This window comes from Akebia trifoliata, chromosome 7, assembly GCF_017979445.1.
Source record: "Akebia trifoliata isolate Shusen 1 chromosome 7, ASM1797944v1, whole genome shotgun sequence".
NCBI classification, from domain to species: Eukaryota; Viridiplantae; Streptophyta; class Magnoliopsida; order Ranunculales; family Lardizabalaceae; genus Akebia; species Akebia trifoliata.
This window is the reverse complement of record NC_141381.1, coordinates 31,177,794-31,198,240: the sequence shown is the minus strand read 5'-3', so window position 1 is coordinate 31,198,240 and position 20,447 is coordinate 31,177,794. Positions and strand designations below refer to the sequence as shown.

Genomic DNA, 20,447 nt, shown 5'->3' with positions numbered 1-20,447 from the left:
TATATTTATCTTTTTCATCTTCTACCATCTTGAGTGTCGAAGAGTTTCAATAGATATTTATTAGAAACAATATAAATAACGAAGAGGAAAAGGATGACTAAAAAATCCATATCTAAGGACAATATGTGTGAGTCATGAAAAATGAAAAGAGTTGCTATTGACACCCAGACTTTTACTCATTACACCCTAATTAAAAATAAAGAAAATAAGTAAATGATGGAGAATGGTAAAGGTTGGGGTATCAATGGAAGCTTTATCTCATTTGTTTTTAAAACTTGATTTTTATATTTTGAGTTTAAGATTTTATATGCATGAACCTAATCATAATGGTAAATAACTACTGAAATTATTTGAATTGAGTGTTATAATGTTAAGATAATAATTTGAGCCAAACCTTTATAAATTGTAATGTTTGGATGGTATGTTTTAATATTTAATTAGGGTGTGATAAATAACTTAAAAATTAGGATGAGATCATTAAAAGTTGAATCATGATAAAATGACTCCCCTACTCCTAACGTGACATGTGTTAGAATAGTAGACCCGTACTCTTTGGGTAAAACAATTGCACCTTTTTATGAAGATGTGTAGTTGTGTATCTCTAGGATTAAAAATCTACGATTCTCGCACATGTCACGTCAAGGGGAGTTATTTTATCATTACTCTTAAAAGGTAGGGTGTCAATAACAACTCTCGAAATGAAGCGAAGCAGGAGCCAAGCCAAACAAGAGAGACGAATAAGAAAAAAAAGATTAGAGAGGATTTCAAGGAATTTTACTTGATCAAAAGTAAGAAAATGACAAAATTAAGGCATAGGAAGAAGGGAGGGAGGTGATATTTCTTTTTGAAAAATCATGGGGTGATCTCTTAAAGGAGATGGCTTTTGCCTAGGGTTCCCTCCGGGTCGGCCCTTTTGAGGGTCGCCTCACCCTTTGATGGCTTCTTGTGGGACAACAATATCACCGACCCTGACCCTCCCTTACCACAACTACAACACTCACACAAATCAATCCTCCCAAACGACCTTTTTACCTATTTTCATAGATATGGGTCATACATTCACAATCTTTTTACCTATTTTCATAGATATGGGTCATGCATTCAAATTTTTGAGTATTCCTCGTAAAATTACTAAACTGTCCTCATTCTAGGTTTATAATTGTACTGAAGGGACATTCTTGGCGGGAGAATTCGCTGTCAATTGGAAAAAGTTTGAGATGGACATGCCAATATTTATTTTGAAAAAAGTTTGATAAGATGGTTCATGCTTTACTGCCACGTGGTATCTTCTTACTATTCCACGTGGCTGAATAAAAATCAAAACAATTTGAATATAAGAAACGAAGGCAAGCGACAACTAGTGGTGGGTCACTATGAATGTGATATAGGTTTGATAGGTACATTTTTTTTAATCCCCCAAACCCTAGCCTTAGCTAAGCTTATGTTAAGTCTCCTTGAATTTAAATAATTAAATTAAAAGTGGTATGGTCCAAGATCAAAGATCACGAATCCCTTGGGAAGACACATAGCATTTTGAATTTATATTACATCCTTACATTTTTGTAAAAATTTGAAATTCCTCCTTAAAAATGTCTCATGTGAGGATTTTTTCAATATTTTGAAACGGTTTGTCTGGTTTAAAGTTTTTTTTTTTTTTTTTTGTAGCAAACATGAATGTGAGTATTTCAATTTTTGGAGTATAAGTTTGATTTGTTTCTCTTCAAATTAATTGTTCCAAATTAAATCATAAATCAACTAATCAATCAAATTCGATCATTAAAATCAAGGGCTATAAATGAGTTTGTGGAACACTTGGATGAGCTAATTAAGTTGACTATACTTTGGTGAGCTAAGAACCTTTAATGTAGGACCTATCGATTAAACGGTCTAGAAATAGGAGTACTAGCTTTCGGCTAATTTTATATAAAGTTTGATTGACAAATCCTGAGTTGACTCAAATGAATCAAACAAAAATATTTTGAATTTATAATTATTAAAATAGTTTTAAAAATAGTACTATTTTTATTTTGTCATCAAAAGATATGAAGTATAGCAGCAACTCAATTGAGTTTTAAAATGAAATGGTGCATTTTCGGGTTGACTCGGAAGATTTTTCAGCCTGAGTTGAATCGCTTGGGAAACTAAGCGACTCGACTTAGGTAGTTTTATTTTATTAAGAGTCGTGACAAAATGACTCACCAGGTGACATACTCAATCCAGTCACTGACGTGATAAGTTTGGAACCGTAGATCTGTACGCATGATTGCACATCTCCATAACAAATATATCCCAAGGTGAGAAGATCTACGTTTTCCAAACTTGTCCACCTTAATGAGTCAATTGAGTATGCCGCCTGGCGAGTCATATTATCAGAACTCTTTTATTAAATATAAAAGTCAAACAATTCCATTAACTTCGGCTTGAATAGACATTTTTTTCAAAAAAAAAATAAAAAATAAAAATGATGTTATATAGAGAGGAGGAGGAGGATGTCCTCCTTAGTTTCATGCGAATTGTCGGGATTCGTATTCCGCAAATCATGATGAACATCTAACGGGTTTCTATTCGAAAAGTACGGTGTCCTTGGAATGACAGCAACACTGCCCCGTTTAAAAGAATAAATAAATCAAAATTCAGTTAAAAATAGTACAGTTAGGTTTACGTCAGATCATCTAGAAAACTCAACCAACCGTTAGAACTCTATTTTCAAAAACAGTGGCTGTATTTGTAAATTTAATCTCCAAACAGTGTCATTTGCATAGTATCATACCATCTTCCCATCCCTCCATTCACTTCAATCCAAATAAAAAAAAACAAATAATAAAAAATAAAAAATAAAAAATAAAAATGATGTTATATAGAGAGGAGGAGGAGGATGTCCTCCTTAGTTTCATGCGAATTGTCGGGATTCGTATTCCGCAAATCATGATGAACATCTAACGGGTTTCTATTCGAAAAGTACGGTGTCCTTGGAATGACAGCAACACTGCCCCGTTTAAAAGAATAAATAAATCAAAATTCAGTTAAAAATAGTACAGTTAGGTTTACGTCAGATCATCTAGAAAACTCAACCAACCGTTAGAACTCTATTTTCAAAAACAGTGGCTGTATTTGTAAATTTAATCTCCAAACAGTGTCATTTGCATAGTATCATACCATCTTCCCATCCCTCCATTCACTTCAATCCAAATAAAAAAAAACAAATAATAAAAAATAAAAAATAAAAAATTCAAGAAAGGAAAAACGAATTTATTACAACTAGAGCAAGAAGGGGGGTGCGCGTATAAAAATCATAACTTTTGATGGGACCTCGTAAAAGAATTACAGATAAAAGACGCTCTCACCATGAGAGAGCAGTAAAAGTTAGGTCACGAAGAACGTCATCTCGCGTTAAAAAACAGTATGATTTCTAATGGAAAGCGAACCTTATCAGCTCTTCTGTGTTTGTGCTCTTAGTCTTCACCGCTATTAATATCTTCTCGTGGATTTCAGCGTTTTTTCAAATTCCCCTTCATACCGGGGGGGCGCAAAAGCAATCTCAATTTAAAAATATAAAAAATTAAAAAAACATTAAAAAAAAGAAACTCTAAAAGCCAATCGAATCGGTCTACTAAGCTCGAAATCTCAAATATTCTTACAGATTGGATTGTATTTCTAGGTTCTTTCGTTAGAAGCTCTGAAATCCGTATGGTTTCGATCCAGATTTCTTCGATCTTGGATCTACGATCTTCTGAAGTAGATACGTAGAACGATTACAAATACTTCAATAATCTGTCGATTAGAATCTTATAATCGATACCAGATCTACAGGATCCGGTGTAGATCGTAGTTTGTCGAAAAGTCTCAGAAATTTTGAAGTATAAATCTCTCTGTTTCGATCAAGAACTTAACACAAACTCGAATATACGGTATTTAAAAGAATCAAGACAGGAGATTTGGATTATTTTTGGATCAAAGGAGATTGGAAAGTTTAGAATCCAAGGCAAAATTCAAGATCACACAAAGAGAGAGAGAGAGTTCTTGAGCGCTGTTGTCTCGTTGAACGAACAGTCTCTGTAAAGAGAAAAAGACGCATAGGAGTTCCTTTTGCCTTTATTTTTTATATAATCTGAAAAGCTCTCCCTTTAACATGCTGGTTGATGTTGATAAAAGAGTGAAGAACGTAGAGAGATCAAAGAAGGAGAAATAGTACACCAGATATGAAGCTCGATGAAGCTGCCAAGTCCACTACTACTAAGCAGAAAGAACGACACATCGTTACGTGGACTCAACAGGTTTCTTTCTCCTTAATCTTCTTCTTCTTCTTCTTCTTGTCTGGTTAATTTTATCTAATATGAGAAATTAAATCTGAATCGATACAGGAGGACGATATACTCAGGGAGCAGATAAGCATCCATGGAACTGAAAAGTAGAGTTTTTTTTTTTTCCTCAAGATTTCTGTGCTCATGGTTGTTATAAAAGAAACATAATCATTCATTCTTTTTAGATAATATGAATGAACTTTAAGGTTTTGTTTGTTTTGGTTGCGTTCTTATGTGCAGTTGGGCGATTATTGCAGCTAAATTCAAGGATAAAACAACCAGACAGTGTAGAAGAAGGTCCATAAGATATTTTAAAAAAATTAATCTTTGACAATCAAAAGTTGTTAAGAACTCTGTTTTTATCTTGTTTTTCTGGTTTTAGTTTAAGTTAATTAAGTAGGTATTACGATGATATTGCAGATGGTACACTTACTTGAATTCAGATTTCAAGAAAGGGGGCTGGTCTCCAGAGGAAGACATGATCTTATGTGAGGTAATTATATATTTAATTTCAACCGATTAATGATTAATTTCATAAAGTAAGAATCATATGTGATTTTCAGTGAGATTCTCAGTAGAGGATCTTCTTTGTAGATCGGGAGGGATGAGTTATCTTTAGAGAACAAGTTTCAATTTGTTTGTGAATATTTCTCATTTGTTGATTTTTTTCTTCTTCTTTATTTATTTTACAACATCGTTTGCAATGTCATTTCTTTGCCTGGATGGGTTTCTGGTCATATAGATGATATAAGCGAACAGAACCAGTTTAGCTTACCCAAAACATTCACTTTTGAATGCTTCTACGTTTAGTGAGACTCATTTGCCTGCCATGAGGTGTGGTTGAGGTCTGATCATTTGAAGTTCTACGTGCAGGCACAGAGGATATTTGGTAACAGATGGACAGAAATCGCTAAGGTAGTTTCAGGCAGGTAAGCTACAAAATCCTTCTATGATCTATGGCGTACCCCTCTTTCTCCAACAAATCCAGATGGAAATAGTTGATTAACAAATTTATATTGCTAATGCAGAACGGATAATGCGGTGAAGAATCGTTTCTCCACACTGTGCAAGAAACGAGCTAAGCATGAGGCCTTGTCGAAGGAGAACAAAGTTTCGTGCATCAACTTGAATAATAAGAGGGCAATAGTTCAAAATGGATTCATTACAACTGGAACATCTGAATCTGCTCCACCTCTCAAGAAAATGAGGTACAATAGAGATCAAATGCCTCCATGCACATGGCAACAGGAAACAATATTTACATCAAAAACTAAAATTCGTTGTTATGTAGGACCCACATATCAGATATTACAGAAAATTGCGACCTCAAAGGAAGATTACATATCAGAAAAATTGAAAATCAACAGCTAAGACCTCCTTTTACTGTACTAGTTCAAAACGTCCATAATGTTGACGACTTACCAGCTCAACAACACGTCAACACCACCAGCACCGCCTCTAATGATGGTAAACTACCTCTCAAAAACTTTGGTTCAACATGAGATGCCTTTTTTGCGCAATGAGGATCATAGCTGAAATGTTAAAAACAGAAAATGAATGAGAAAATCATCTTAGTAGTTATTTTGAAAACACATGATGTTGGTGGTTTTTCGCCTTTAGAAATATGTAATTTTGTTGGTTCTTTAAATTTTCCTTATTGAAACATTCTCTTTTGATGCAAGCAGTTTCAAATAACAAGGTTCAAGGAACATTTCTTAAGAGAGATGATCCAAAGATCACTGCTTTGATGCAACAAGCAGAACTGCTAAGCTCACTTGCTGTAAAAGTTAATACAGAGAACACCAATCAGAGCCTTGAAAGTGCTTGGAAGGTGAGAAAAACAATTCAATCATGGATTTTGTACATGGTGAATTAAGCCATCTGTCTATGGTAGAAGATATTCTAAAGGCATTCAAGTATAACTATTGATCAGCATCCCTTAGATCCACTAAACTGAAAATCAACCTGTTTGGGTTATCACATAACCAGATTGAACTTTTTTTTTTTTTTGGCATCAAATAGTGGTGCTGACTCAAATGCATGTCCGCCATGTATACTTGTATGCCATTGTGGGTTACGGCAGATGTCCTGTTTTCAATAAGAAAAAATTGTGAAAGAAATGCAAATAGAATTCAGCATATAGAATTACCTAATCAAATCTTGCATTCCAGGAACTCCAAGATTTCTTATACCGAACGAACGAGAACGAAATGCTCAGATACAAAATTTCAGAAACAGACTTTCCAATTGAAGATTTTAAAGACTTGATGGAGGACTTGAAGAGTAGTAACATGGGGAGTCCACTGTGTTGGAGGTACAATTAGAGATTTTGTTGGACTAGTATGAAGGTTTGAAAAAGTTTTACCTGACACATTGAATCTAGCTGATGGCTAGTTTACTATGTAGGCAACCTGATTTATACGAGTCTCCGGGCAGTTCGGAGTACAGTACAGGATCAACTCTTCAGTCCCATACAACAGGTGAGAAAGCAGAACAAACTCATGCCGAGGTATGTTCACCACACCAGGAAATCGGTGTTGGACCACAGTCAAATCTTATACTCGTCGACAATGGTGGTGTTGTTTGTGGAGAAGGGTTTACTGACACAAGTGCTACCGGTGCTGGACCACGATCAATCCAAATGGAGGTAAACAAGGGAGGTTGTGCAGACGTGTTTCAAACCGACATAAGTGTTGCCCAAGGTGATTACGCAAACCCTATTCTATTTGGTTATCTCAGAATTAGATTTTCTCATTGGTTGCAATGGAAAATGGAACTCCTTATCTTTATTGCAGTAGCAAACTTTCCATCCTGTGATGAATCTAAAGAGAATGAAGGAGTCGTTTCTGCCTTGCCAAACACACAATTCAGTTCCCCTGTTCACGTAACCCCACTTTTCCGAACATTTGCAGCGGCTATTCCAAGCCCAAAATTTTCAGAAAGTGTAAGTTTGTTTACTTTGATTGTTGAAATTCTCATTCTGTCAACTACCATAGGTCGTGGCCTCTTAACTCTTAACGCACTGAGATGGACTGAAACATTCATGTTTCTTTCCATGTTTTTCAAAGAAAAACAAATAGGGGTAACTTTGTCTGTTTTCACAAGGAAATGATCGAATTACCAATCATCATCGATGTTAAGAAATCTATTCACATAAAAAAGAGGGATGAATAAAAATATGTTGTAGATGTAAACACTACAGGAATTGTTCTTTTCAAGTTTGGTATGGTTGGATTTAGGAAAACTTACCATCTATAATAGAATAATCAGTAAGACAATGATCACTGATTCGATCATTTAGTGCAATGTGTCGATACACATATTCCTTAATTTGTGGAATTGTTATTTAGACCAAATAGAATTTTTTGATTTTTCTATTTTGACCAGTGAGGTTCGGGATTGTTCCTTCTACTATTGAGATTATATTGTAGTAGCACTTGAGTGATGTTTCAAGCAAGTGGCTTAACATAGGATAAAAATTTGTATTCTGTACTTCATTTTCGGTTAGAAGGCGTAAGACCCATTCCATCACATATGCGATTTAACAACATTGGGAGTAATCTCTAGGGCTAAAATATTGAATTTGTTATTTACTCTCCTTATTTTTTTTTAGAGTCGTGATTTTCTGATGCCCCCTCTGACATACACCCCCATATGGTCCCTGACGTGGCATGGACTAGAACCATAGATATTTTCCTCAGGATACACAACTTCACATCCCAATAAATATGAACAGTTGTGTATCCCGAGGAAAAAGAGCTATTGTTCTAGCACATGTCACATCAGGGGGTGTATGTCAGAGGGGGGCGTCAGAAAATCATTATTCTTTTTTTTAATCTCAGAATTTTTCAATCAATGTGAGACTAATGTTCGCTTTGTAATGTGTTTTTCAGGAGAGACATTTCTTAATGAAAACACTTGGTTTGGAGTCCCCACCCCCAAATCCAAGCACGAACTCTTCCCAACCGCCTCCCTGTAAAAGGGCCCTCCTCCACAGCCTCTAATTGACCAACTCTATCAATTACCTACAAACCTTTTCTTCGAGAAGGTTCGATCTCATTCTCGTAGCTTTTATTCTTGCATATAGTAAGTTTTTTCCCTTTTCTTTTAGTTTGCGTGGTTCGCAGTCCATTCCAACCCGATTTTATAAGGTGGTTTTCTAAGATCCACAATTCAAAACTCTCAGTTCTAGAATGTTCTAGAACATTCTCTAAGCATTCTAGAATTCTCTAGTTGATCTGACTCTGTGTTCTGCGTTATGTTTCCACTACTAATAGATTGACCATTCCAAATACTCGATTTGAATTCCAGTGTGTTTGTTTGTCAAATTGCTTCATTTTCTTCAACATAGGGTGTGTGGTTTTGGGTTTCTTTCCCTGTTCAGTTTTGGGTCTCTTGATTTGTCATTTGTACATAACTTGCATTATAAAACCCTAGTCTTTTCAGAGTGTAATTATACTAAGGGGCACTTGCCCATACTCCCAAAAAAAAAAAAGAAAAAAAAAAAAAACATAAAAGCAAGGGAGGATCAACCAGTTGAAAGTGGGTTCCTATTGATTTTAATTTGGTGTGCAGATAGGGTATAGAATAAGATTTTGTTTGTTTTTTTTTTTTTTTTGGGTTTAAGTTCTTGCTGAGGAATGTAACTAGGTTTTGTGACTCACTATGATTGGAGAGGAAATATTGATATTGGTTTTGTGTGTATGGTTCTTTTGTTGTTTATTTTCTCTTCCTGAGATTTGTATAATGAAATTCAACAACTAAAATTGAAGAAAAATCTAAATCACATAATTAAATTAAAAAAAAAAAAGCTGAAGTAAAAGAAACAAAACAGAACAAAGAAATGCCCACATAAGAGTAGGGGGAAGGTTTGATAAAACTTACAGTGAGGAATTATTTTCCATCCATCTCTCTCTCTCTCTCTCTCTCTCTCTCTCTCTCTCTCTCTTGTTCTTGATTATAGTGACTGAGTTTCAGGGGGAAGGAATGGATCTGAGAAATTTGATATTTGAGTTTCCTAAGGTTCGATCGGGGAGACAAAAGCAATTATGATGAACACAAAGCTTTCGGTCAAAAAGTTGGTGATCTTGTTTTAGTGGAGATTTTCTGCGAGGGAAGGCAACACAAAATAAAGTGGGTAATTTGAACATACCCCTCCTCCATGTTTTACTCAATATTTGAGATACCCCTGAGTTTTCCAACTGACGAGACATCTTTGATCGTGGTCCTCTATGAAAGTTTAATATAAAATGACTAAAATATCCTCATCTTCAAGTTGTTGACAAAAAGTCAAAAATCCATTTATAAAAAATCTTGCTTCTTTTAAGCAATCCTTGGGTTTTTATTTTCTCAAATAACTCTTGTTTTTCTCCACCAACCTATGGTTTTCAATCCTTGATTTATTTGCAAAGTTAATTTTTAGTGTAAAAACTATATTTTTTTTCTTATTGATTTAAAATATGAACAATAAAGAAAATCAAATAATAAACAAAGAGGCATGCGAAGTTGATTAAAAAAAATATATTGAAATATACTCAACTGATGTGGAATGTGCAAAGAATCATAGATTTTTTCCCTTGAGATACACAAGGAAAAAATCTAGAATAATGATTTTCTGACACCCCGCTCTAACATACGCTCCCATCACATAATCGTAGATCATTTGCATCGGAATACATAGAATCATAAATATTTTTTGTGTATCTCAAGGCAAATGATCTACGATTTTGTGATGAGGGCATATCTAAGGTGGGCGTCAAATTATCACGACTCAAAAATTTATGATTTTGTGCACATTCCATGTTAGTTAGGTGTGTTTGAGTATTTTTTTTTTTTTTTTTTTTTTTTTTCAATTTAGCATTATTAATAAACAAATGCTGGGATGGTAGTGGTGATCAAATTCTCAAAACTTCTCATAATTTTCAAAAAAAAAAAATTCTCAAAACTTGAAAGACAGAATCAAGGGCTTCCAGGAAGAAGTTGAAGCAAGGGTATTTTGGTCCGTTTATTATTATCTCATAGAAGACCATGGTTTCGGTATGTCATCAGGTAGAAAGCAACGGGGATATATAAAATATTCACCAAAATCCAGGGAGGTAAATCTAAATTACACAAATAAAGCGCACTTTCACACCTTTTAACCTCAAACGTGAGCTCATGTGATGATGATTAATTGTACCACTGGTTCGCTAGTTTTGATTGGTTGAATAATTGGAATTAAACACTCAATTATATCATCTATAATAGGGAAAATTACTGAAAAATGGCTAACTATTTTAATTTCTTAAAAAAAAAAAAAAAATCTATTTTTTACAAAAATTACCAAAAATGAATTAAGTCTGGACAGCCAATGTTTTAGTAACTCGTGATCTGTCAGAGCATTTTAATGCGTACCTTGTTTAACTAAAAAAAGCCTTCCAAATGCTTGAAACATTTGACTGTCAAAGCGCTTTAATAGTTTGCTTTGACACCCCCAGCAATTTAGCCTCCATTAAAAATGCTGGACAATCCAACAAGTTACTAAAATGCTGGACCGTCCAGTGATTTAATTCATTTTTGGTAATTAAAAAAAATTACTGTTTATAAATATTAAAATATTTAACCCTCTTTTAATAATTCACTCTATAATATTATACTTAGAAGTGTTTTTAATTTTCTCTAAAACCCAACTACCTAAGCACTAAAGAAAACAAAATAATTTGATTTTTTTTAATAATTACCTAACATCACAGAGAAGAAAATGTAAATGTGTTATGCATGCAATGACAAAGATTGAGAGAATTTGGCAATGAATTGATGTTTTTCTTATTATTGATGAAACTTGTGAGTCCCCAATTCAATTTGAACCCTACATACAATTTTATAATTCCAATTTCAACAATATTGATTGGTATCTAAGCTAATATTTTTTATAATTCCAGAGCTTCCGAGTTTATTTGATCACAGATCTGTAATATCAATCACTAAAACTTCACCAAGTAGGAAACTTCATACTAAAGAAATTGTTCAAATATCAGAAGTGTGATTTTTGACACCACTTAATTCTATTTAATTACATTAGCCCATACTCTGAAAGATTATCTAGAATCAAAAGGGACCACTAAACCTTAGGCTTAGACCCATATCATAACAAAATAAAAGATGAATATGTTGTTAGAAACTAAAATATTGCTCTTTACGTGCGCTTTTTCTTCTTCTGCAACTTCATCCACTTGAGGTAGATCTGGTATGACAGCCCAGAGAAGACAACAATAACACTCCCCCATTGCTTCATTGACAAAGGATTGCCACTCAGCAATGAAGACACCACAATGCTCACAAACTTACGGGTTGTGGTGATGGTGGTGTTGGCAAGGGAGCCGAAGCGGCTGATCGTAAGGAAGATGAAGTTCTGGCCCACTGCCCCACATAGGCAATAAAGGAAGATATCCCATGCTGCTTCTGGATGCTGTCTGCAGAACTGGACAGCCTCGAACCCATTTCCGTGTGGCCAACCGAACATGTAGACCATGTTGTATATAGTACCCCATAGATTCATTCCTAGCATTATATCCCAAGCACTTGTCTTTGGGTACCTATGCGAGAGCATACAATCTAGTTGAAGCATATGGCCGTATAAAGATGTATGAATGGTAGTGCAAATGAGAGTGCATTATTGTGCAAGTCAATATATATTATATACCCGAAATCTACTTAGAAACATAAAAAATAAAAAAAAATAGTGGGTTTTGAACTTAATAACTGACAATGTTGATGCTATTATAGTAATGTTGAAACATGAACCGTCATACCTTGCTGTTATTGAATCCTGAGTAGCATTTGTAAATCCATCAAATGCTAAGTTCAGGAAACACATCCCGTACCCAAGGGGCGCATTTGGGTGAGCCAACTTGCTTATGGTCTTTGAGCTAGTCTGGAATCAATTAAACAGATAGGGAGAAATGTCAGGACCAGAGCCAAAAAATAACAAAAACACACATTTAGGGCTCTAAGTAAATGCAAATCTATCAGAGATCTGCAATTGCTACCTAATCATAGAAAACAAAAAAAGCTGGTGCTTTTGGTTTTCTTGATTATTTATGACTTGAATAGATAACAATCCTCACCTTTGAAAGTGCAAATGCTGAGACCCCTCCAGCAACAAGGAAGGTGCATACATATTCAGGAAAAGTATATTTAATACCATAAACTAGCGTACCCATCAACATCACTGCATTAAGTTCAAGTATGCTTCGGTCAATCATGAGAACAATTACTCATAACAATGAACTTCTATTTCATATAATAAACCCTTCAATTCTAAGAAATACACAGTTCAAAATAGATTTTTTTTTTTGTGTGTGTGGGGGGGTGGGGGGAGGCAAATTACTGATCTTCTATGAAATCAAGCACTAGACCATATCATACAATTTCACCAATAAAAACATATGCAATCAGAATCAATGTCAATGGTAACTTGTACAGCTTAAAACATGCCTATATAGAACTAAGTTGTTGCTTACTTCTATACACATAAAGATCTTACCTGGAATCATTTTTGAGGATTTCGCAAGGACCTGCATGTAACAAGAATAACGTCAGCATGATATACTGTGTTATTCCATTTCCAACAACAGTGCTGAATGATGACAGTGGTATCATATGAAAAGAAGGCTGTATATTTTTTCCCAATCCATAAAGCTCACATCTAAAGAACATCATTGACATTATTTTTGGTCTACTCTGATGATCCTTATAAATGTCCACCTACATAGTCATATTTGAAGACTCAAAGACAACCCAAACTTTAACTGTGAAAGATTGCCTCACAAGTTCCAATATTCTAAAGTTTAAACCACTGTTTGATTTAAGATACACCAACTCTCCTCTCAAATTTTTAAGGAGAGTCAGAGAGTAACATTGAAGAAGAACAAGAAGAAGAAGAGGTAATAATGAATAAGTGCTTCTTTTTTCCTTTTCTTTTCTTCTGTATTTAATGAAATCTAATAAAAAATGGTTAATTCGTATAAATTTGCATGTTATCGTCCTTTGATTTCATCTGCTTTCATTCAAGCTTATCTAGTATACTTCTGACTTTGAGTGAAGTGCATTCATGTATGTTCAAATGAGACTGCAGTAAGCCTCTGTTATGTACATTGTCTTGTATTTCTGAAAGGATTAACATAAAGCCAAAAAGTGAGTTACTCTATTGTTAGGTTCAACACTATTGTTAGGTTCAACACTATTGTGTTTTTTTTTTTTTTTGAAAAGTATAATATATTGATCAGAAAAGGAATACAAGAAACAAAGAGGCCGAGAAAGCCTCAAATAAGAACAACAAAGAAAAGAAAAACAACATAGTAATTACAAAATGAGTGCCATCTAAATACAAAATCGTCAAATGTAGTCCCCGCGAACTCTATATTCTGCTTTGACCAAAGGTATAACAAACCCAAGATCTCCAAAAGACCTGCATGAGATCTACTACTCTTCAACACTATTGTGTTGAGGTAGAATGGAGAGAAAATCATCTCCAACCCAACAGTCAATTATAATGAAACCATGGTAACATACAAAGTGGGTTCATTTGGGAAACATGACTATTCCTACCAATGAATGTTGGAAAAAGTACCCCCATAACTTCTGTTAGTTAATTGGGCGTCCATGTGGGCCCATTCTATATTTATGCGCACTAAGACTCCTCTAGGAGTTAAAATCCTTGTAAGATTGAGTCTCTATTTGATTAGGAGACTACAATCTATAGAATCTCTATTCCTATAAATAGGGACAGAGACTCGTATGTGAGATACGACAACAAAACATACAGAAAAATTTCTCTAGCCTTTCTCCTCTCTAAGTTTGGTAAGCATCTCTGGGTTCCTATCAAGAATCCTAAGGTTTAAGGTGTGGAAGCTTTGTGACTGCTCTAGTAGCGTTGACGTGACGGGTGTTTGGACTTTTTGATCTTTGGCGACCGACAAACGTGACACGACTCAAGGTTGGATCTCCACTGTGCATAACAAGTAAGCTCATAAATTCCTTACAACTTCTATATTTGAAAACCTATAAGAAAATGGTTTGTGTACAAGAAGATTATAACTTCAATGAAATTAACCTAAACTATCATAATATAGAAGAATAAAATAACATTATAGAGACCACGTCAAAAGCCTAAGCAGTCAATCTAAGAAGGCTTAATAATTCTACTAGGAAATAAAAACAAACCTGGGCTGGGTAACTAATGTACTTTAAAGCTTCAATCCCCATAGCTGGACCAATTGTATTTGTGATTCCCGCGCTCCAATAACTCCACCATGGAGCACCACCATTACTACTTCTGGACCAGAGCTTAATCACTGCACAAAAAAAATACTTAAATATATTGAAATGTAAAGAGTAGTTTCATTGAGCTAAGTTTTTTGCTTAAACTAGCATTCTAGAGAAGAAAAGGAAATTAAACCATAGTGTATAAGTTTAAAAAAAAAAAAAAATACAACTTACTTATAAATGACCAGATTAAACAAATTACATTTTGTGCAAGGTTCAAAAATGCAAGATGCTCGAACCGTTTCCCATCCACGCCAAATCGCTTGGTAGACCTGAAAATAGGTTGGGGACATGTGAAAACCAGGTGACGACATGTGCCACTAATCTACCGAAATATGTACTAATAATCGGAAATTCACTTATGTGTGTGCATTACAATCCAAAATGGCATAGAAAAAAAATTATTCTCTGAGTAGGTAAGATGGGATTAAACCCATGACCTGATGGTCGCAGTACATAGCATAACCAATTGTGGGAAGAACCTCATAACCTAATAGAATTAAGATACAGAAAATGAAAATAATAAGGTTCAATATTTGAATGTAATTGACATGGGGGCTGTACAACACATAGTTTTGCACAAAATCATCAAAAATAAAAACTTGTGATTTCTCATGAATTATGCATTTGTTGCCTAAAAAAACCATATTTCCTTCGAATTTCTCTTCTATGGCCCCGGAACCATCAAAGCGGAACTGATCGACAAAAACAGGAAAAAAAAAAAAAAAAAGCACCAATTACATGATTTTAATTTTAGGGTTTAGTTTCTAAAAACACCAAAACTAACGATTTCTAAACCGAAGCCTCTCGAACAAAAACACCATCCGCAAAAGCTCAAACACACTAAATCTACTAAGATCCAAACAAGAAAAATAAAAAATCAAATAAATTTTGCAAGAAAATAAAAATTATCAATTACAGATCTCGAACTTACAATGTTTCCTGAAGAACTCCTTGTGTAATATAAGCTGACCAAATTCCGGCAATGCAGAAGGCCAACACTAGAACTCGGCCAACTCCGGCACCATGAATCTCCATTCCGACGAATTCCTATCGTAATCTCGTCGGAATTTACAGATCCGGCGAGCGACAGAATCTCACGTATGAGTGAAGAAGAAAAAGCTCATCGATTCGACGAAAAAACATAATTTCGGACCGAAATGTTTAAATGTAAATATATTTTGACACGTGGCAATCTATTATAGGCTGAATGTTTAAAATCTTCATCGCCATTGGTTTCGGAAACGCTAATGACGTGCCCCTGAGTTTTCACTCTCTGCTGCTTCGCGTAAAAGTTACGATAAAAGAGAACTTTATAAAATTTTGATGCAAACATCTCTGAAAATGCCACGTGGAAAATTATTCTGTCTCTTCAACCATGTGAATGTTAGGCCAACCAATGTACCAAACATCCAATGGGCTCTATTGATTTTAAAAAAAGATTGATTCGTTGACTTAAGAAATAATACAAAATCTTGACCATGTAAAAAATAAAATATGACAGTTAACAATTATCATCGAGATAAATATCATTGGGATAAGATTCTTATAAAATCTCAACCGTTGGATGAAGTTTTTAAATGATTGGTATTTTGTGTTATTTTTTGAGTCAATAGAATCCGACCCTTCAATTAAATATACGATTTGTAGATGCTGATTTCTGGTCTACAACATTCCTTCCTCTCTTTGCTCGGGCGGACCTATGAATTAGCCCACTCCAACGATCAAGTTAGACACTATGATAACCCCCCCCCCCCTCTTTTTATCCATGGTCCTCTTCTTTTTATAAGCATCCAATTTGATCGTTTTCTGTGACATTCTTTGAGGTGACTCAGGGCAGTTAGCTTACTCTTTGACATGTCAGTTGCAGGAGTAGTTGCAACTGCTCTGTCAATCCTGGAATAATCAGAGCTGATCTGACATGGTATGGGTTGTCAGAGCTGTCAATCAATGGCACATCTGTCAGATTCGTCTTGCCGACTTACACCGGCATTTGATATCCTCGGAGTACGCCATTCGTGCTACTTGATGGATTGGTGGTGCAGGTTCGAGTTGAGCGTCTGTGCATCCAAGGAGTCTAATCAACTGGGGCCATATAGCAGTCCATCCGAGCTTCAAATCCATACTTCTAAGTATCATTCAAGCCACATGTCCATGCTTGAGAATTTCCCCCCACACGATTCATTTTGAAAAAAAAATTAAATAAAAAACCTTTTGACTCATTTTCCTTGAGTTCTCACTTAATAGGGGGATGCCACTATTGAATCAAAATAAATTATGAACGCTTCAACTATCTTCGATGGTGACTTGTGACTCATTGTATAATACTGATTTTTCTTTTTTGACACCAACGACGATCTCAACAACTCCATTGTTATCTCTTATGATAGCTTCATTGAATCTTTTATATTAAACAAAATTCCCTTATTTGAGAGTTGTCTATATCTTTATAGTGCTTAGAGCATACCTTTGTACGAATATTTGATACTTCAACAACTCCATTGTTATCTCTTATGATGGCTCCATTGAATATATTAAACAAAATTCCCTTATTTGAGGGTTGTCTATGTCTTTATAATGCTTAGAGCATACCTTCGTACAAATATTTGATACAAAAAGGTCAAGGATTTTTGGATTTGGAAGAAATTGATTTTGAAGAGTACGTTTACATCTCTGTGAATTTTTAAAAAATTCATAAAATCCTCTGAATAAGGGACTAACTGATTAAATCGACGAATTGACAAATTAATTGGTGATTTATAAATTAATCATGGAATAGGTGACATTGAAAATCCTTTACCCTCGAAATTTTATTTTCTTCAACATTCAAATCTGAAGAACAATATAGGATTATTTGGGAAATTGAAGATGTTGATTTTTTGGTATGAATCTCAAAAACATCATTTGTATCTTCCGTAAAAAATTTCCCATTTTTTAACAAAAGTTTCAAGAATTTATTTTAATTAACCAAATTCAATATCCACGAACTCTTTATGAGATCCAAACTATATTACTATAGTTGCAATTATCATTTTGGATCTTGCTGCAACTGGAACTCTTACATTAAGTATTTGGTTAAATCAAAGCCCCTCTTGAAACCTTTAAGAAAACTTTCAAAGGGGTTTCATAGCTCATACCATGATGACATATTGCCTATGTTCCTAATAACAAGGAAGGATTAGATATTATCGCCAAGCCCATGAACAATCAAGGGGAATGCAATGCCCATGGCCCAAGATTATTTTCTTTCATTAGATTATTTTGAGTCTAATGTGCCAATCAGGTGTGGATTTACAATGGGTGCATTTTTCCCACAAGAATTTTCAAAGTCAAAGGATTTATGAGCTATCACAATAGATAAAAATGGGGGATAAAAAAATATGTTTCTATTGCCCCCCACCAAAAAAAATCTACTCTTAATTTCCCCCACATGGGCAAAATTTTGGGTTTTCCCCCGGTGCCAAGAGGGATTATTTTTTGCCAAGGAAATGGCTACGTCAAAGAATAGTTGCTTTGTTCCACAATCTAATATCTCTAAGAACAAAACCCCTCAAGCTTTCATTGGGGAGCATAATCTTGAACCTACCTTATGGGATGGACATTTCCTATGAGTTCATGTTGTTGGTTTATGGCCCTAACTTTAGTTGTTTTATTTTTTGGTATCTTGTAGCAGGGTGTGTGGGGGCCGCATGCCCTCAGGGTAGGGTTGGTTCATTTTGGACATTCTTACAACTTCTGGGGATATTTTCTTAATTAGAAATATGTGTTTCGCTTTAGGATGTTATATATATTCCAAGTTCAGAAATCTTAAAAAGTATTGTATTTTTGCAGTTTTCATCCATAAGGAAGTATCCTCGCCATCCATGGACGTAGGCAATTTGCTGAACCACGTAAATCTCTTGTGTTATTTGTTTTCTCGTTTTTAATCTTCGTAGTTTATCAATCTTGATCAGTCATTGGGAGTTTTACCGCAACACATGTTTAGTCAATAGAAACTTAGAACATAATCGATCAATAACTTTGATAACTAACCACCAGATGGGTGGCCGAATGGTAGCACTTCGGAATCAAGGGATGTGCTCCCCATCTGGTCTCAAGTTTGATTCCCACCGGTTACTAATATCAGTGATCACAGACCGCAAGATTAAAATTATGTTTCGCAAGTCTTGTTCGGGGAGGAGGGAATGGTTGGTGCGCGCAAACTGGCTCAGATACCCTTCTAATAAAATAAAAAATAAAAAATAATAATAATAATAATAATAAAACTTTGATAACTCTATATGGAAGAATAAAACAATTAATCCGAAAAACATAATGTTATTTAGAATACTCTAAGTAATTTCAAGCATGCTCACTTAAGAGAAGAGCCTCCCTTCCTAAAAATAAATACAAAGAGTTAGTGTGTATGTGGGGGAGGAAGGGGGATAACAATTTTTGTATTAGTGCCTAGATGTTACAATAGAAGACCCATGTATTTCATAAGTAGGGCCCTTTCTTTGAATCCAAGGATGTCAAGAATAACGTTCTTAGACAAAGTTGAAACCATCCAAATAAACACACCCTTCTCTTCTCAATCTTAGTTTCAAGCCCAACAAAACTTCTTTTTATTTTATTTTATGGGTAAACTAGACTTGAACCCATAACCTCAAAGTTGCTTCGCAAGGTGTCAAACCAACCAAGTTATGGGTCTAAGTTCAAACCCAACAAAATTTCCAAACCTATCCAAGGTCACAACAAGGAGACTGTTGCATTTTTATTTTAAAAAAACTCCCTTAAGAGTTCTGACAACTCCAATGGAACCTTATTTGATGAAATTTGTTATCTACAAAACCTTACTCTATCAAGTTTGTTATCAGAAAATCTCTGAGTGGGGATCTAAGTCAATAAATTCAAATGAGTTGAGATTAATTTATTACTTAACATATTTTACCGTACATCCTAATACAATCAATTTGTAGCATCTAAAAACATGATCTAATGGCACATGATTAAAAAGATAAAATTCTAATAATTTTGAAAAAATAATTAATTTTCATCATTGAATTTTAATTTAAAATTTGAGGATTGGTAGCTATCAATTTTCAACACGTTCGGCCTATTTAAAAATAATTTTCTTTTTAATTTTACCTGTCAAATATGAGATTTTCCATGAAATCTGAAAGTCTACGGTGTTGGATTGCCAATTTGACCATTCATGTGGACCCAATGACCTTTTTTTAGTGAGGCTGATTCATAAAGTAAGACTTGTTCCGTACCAAATTTATAAGGTAAAAGACCTTTTGTCCTAAAATTACAACGGATAGGTCTGTGCGGTAAATCTCTCTAGAAATAAAGACAGTTTCAGAGTCAAGCTGTGTTGACGAGCAAAACATTTAACACCAATGACATTTCACCACGTGTACATAAATATCAGCTGATTTATTTTCTCCATCTGTAACCATCCAATATATTTAGGGACAATTACTCGGAAGAACGCTTCATTGAGAATATGCATGGAATGATCCCTTGTTAAAGAATATGGACCATTTAAAATATAAAGTATTAATTTATTTTAAAAAAATTATTAAAATATTTTAAATACCCTTTTAACAACTTTACAAAGTGATTTGATGGGGGTTGGCCCGATTGCAACTTGTGATCAGTTCGATTGATGGCGACCTGAGTTAAGTTATGTAGAAGATGAGTTGGGTTCGGGTTAGAATATTTCAACCTGATCTCAATTTTGATTAGCTCGGGTTTGCTCGATGGTTCGTGTTAGAATATTTCAACCTAATCTCAATTTTGATTAGCTCGGGTTTGCTCGATGGTATATACTAATATATTCATATTTTCATATTAATA

General features: G+C 34.6%; 2 protein-coding genes across 6 annotated transcripts; one reads left to right on the top strand and one right to left on the bottom strand.

Annotated features, from left to right (window-relative positions):
- The first annotated feature begins 3,443 nt into the window (after nt 1–3,443).
- Nucleotides 3,444–9,005, top strand: LOC147399027 (transcription factor MYB124-like). 5 transcript variants are annotated; one of them, XM_086448420.1, is made up of 13 exons: nt 3,449–4,274; nt 4,362–4,408; nt 4,542–4,598; nt 4,722–4,794; nt 5,175–5,230; nt 5,330–5,509; nt 5,593–5,768; nt 5,987–6,132; nt 6,473–6,615; nt 6,696–6,781; nt 6,896–7,003; nt 7,097–7,245; nt 8,195–9,005. In XM_086448420.1, the coding sequence occupies exons 1-13, from the start codon at nt 4,200–4,202 to the stop codon at nt 8,303–8,305; spliced, it is 1,407 nt and encodes a 468-aa protein (XP_086304546.1). In that variant the 5' UTR covers nt 3,449–4,199; the 3' UTR covers nt 8,306–9,005. The 5 variants fall into 5 exon arrangements, with proteins under 5 accessions (XP_086304544.1, XP_086304546.1, XP_086304547.1 ...); XM_086448421.1 differs by having other exon boundaries at nt 3,453–4,274; nt 6,708–6,781; XM_086448418.1 differs by having other exon boundaries at nt 3,444–4,274; nt 6,696–7,003; nt 7,100–7,245.
- A 2,282-nt stretch (nt 9,006–11,287) lies between these two features.
- LOC147399026 (UDP-galactose/UDP-glucose transporter 3) lies at nt 11,288–15,754 on the bottom strand. The gene is made up of 7 exons (XM_086448415.1): nt 15,541–15,754; nt 14,781–14,878; nt 14,505–14,635; nt 12,826–12,856; nt 12,407–12,510; nt 12,092–12,213; nt 11,288–11,875 (listed from the first exon to the last, which is right to left on the bottom strand). The coding sequence occupies exons 1-7, from the start codon at nt 15,642–15,644 to the stop codon at nt 11,476–11,478; spliced, it is 990 nt and encodes a 329-aa protein (XP_086304541.1). The 5' UTR covers nt 15,645–15,754; the 3' UTR covers nt 11,288–11,475.
- Between the last annotated feature and the right edge of the window lie 4,693 nt (nt 15,755–20,447).

Coding starts and splice junctions, on each gene's coding strand:
- LOC147399027 (XM_086448416.1), top strand. CDS start 4,200: ATGAAGCTCGATGAAGCTGCCAAGTCCACTACTACTAAGCAGAAAGAA. Junction 4,275..4,361: donor TCGTTACGTGGACTCAACAG/GTTTCTTTCTCC, acceptor GAATCGATACAG/GAGGACGATATACTCAGGGA. Junction 4,599..4,721: donor ACCAGACAGTGTAGAAGAAG/GTCCATAAGATA, acceptor ATGATATTGCAG/ATGGTACACTTACTTGAATT.
- LOC147399026 (XM_086448415.1), bottom strand. CDS start 15,644: ATGGAGATTCATGGTGCCGGAGTTGGCCGAGTTCTAGTGTTGGCCTTC. Junction 12,511..12,825: donor ATCCTCAAAAATGATTCCAG/GTAAGATCTTTA, acceptor AACTTAATGCAG/TGATGTTGATGGGTACGCTA. Junction 11,876..12,091: donor CAGGATTCAATAACAGCAAG/GTATGACGGTTC, acceptor GCTCTCGCATAG/GTACCCAAAGACAAGTGCTT.